At 52.6% G+C, this 1,124-nt stretch overlaps 1 protein-coding gene and 1 non-coding gene across 2 annotated transcripts; both read left to right on the forward strand.

The window, feature by feature from the left end:
• SDRG_17038 (hypothetical protein) lies at positions 1-696 on the forward strand (the record flags this gene model as incomplete). The annotated part of the gene is made up of 1 exon (XM_008623271.1): positions 1-696. A coding segment is annotated over one exon (624 nt), but the record flags the coding sequence as incomplete, so codon positions are not given.
• A 158-nt stretch (positions 697-854) lies between these two features.
• On the forward strand, positions 855-927 carry SDRG_17039. Its single transcript has one exon. It is a non-coding gene; the product is annotated as a tRNA-Val (tRNA).
• The last annotated feature ends 197 nt before the right edge of the window (positions 928-1,124 follow it).

Raw genomic sequence — 1,124 nt, forward strand, 5'->3', positions numbered from 1 at the left:
AAAGCGCCGCCATTGGACTCGTACAAAGCGCTCCTCGCCACGTCCGAACTCACTTGGTTTGTCTACGTCCTCAACGACGTTGGAAGCGCGCTCACGCGGCAGTACACGTACTCGTATGGCTCGGTTAGCGCCAACTGGACGTGGGTGCTTGCCTCGCTCTGGACGCTGCTGTCGCCGCAGCCGTACGACGCATCGATGCAGCGCAAGTGCTCGGCTCTGAATTTGGACTTTGCGCTCTATTGCGACAGCGGCACCATTGTACTCGGTGACCAGCGCCGCTGCCTCGAGTGTATGGGCTTGGCACTCGTGGCGTGCGTGGTTTGCTACCTGTATGCGCGCCGATCGTCACCGAATTTGACACCAATTTTTACGCCTCCGCTCTTGCTCAACGCCCAGGGTTATCACATGCTCACGTTCAAACACTGGGTGGCCAATGGCGTCTACTACATTGACACGACGTCGGCCATCATGGCAGGCGTCTTGTCGTGGAAATGCCAGGGGCACATCTACCTCCTCGATATCAAGACGTGGCGCTTCGTGTCGACCGCGCTCCCGACGCCGCGGCCTCAATCCCGCGCGGCCAAAGAAGAGCGCTTTGCGCATGCCTTTCCGCTGCATCTCTAATAGTTTAGCGAACGTGGTATATATTTTTTCATTTTTGGTTGGCGTTTATCGGACGACTAACTACTAGTACACTTTATAGACAAAAGTCGCGCGAGCCGCATGCCTATGCCTGTGCGGTGTGATGTCTTGGAGGAGGTGGTAAGAGGTGTTTTTGGAGCGTATGGGAGCTGGATGAATCAAGTGGATTGTATATATAATTTAGACGTTATGAAATGTGAATGTACACGCAAGGTCTTGTAGTGTAGCGGTTATCACGTCTCCTTGACGTGGAGAAGGCCCCCGGTTCAAGTCCGGGCAAGACCAAACATTCTTTTTACGCACTCCAAACCAGTTTAGAACCCATTTCTTTCATTTATCCGATTTTTTTTTTATCATTTATTCACTAGCGACCCTATTTCACCCTCCTTGTCAAAAGAAAATGCATCCGTCTCGTTCTGCTTCCAACCCACTTCAAAACGAAGCCGTTGCGACCATCTCCTCGCCAAGAAATGCGCTCGCTC

This window comes from Saprolegnia diclina (assembly GCF_000281045.1).
Source record: "Saprolegnia diclina VS20 unplaced genomic scaffold supercont1.184, whole genome shotgun sequence".
Lineage (NCBI taxonomy): Eukaryota > Oomycota > Saprolegniomycetes > Saprolegniales > Saprolegniaceae > Saprolegnia > Saprolegnia diclina.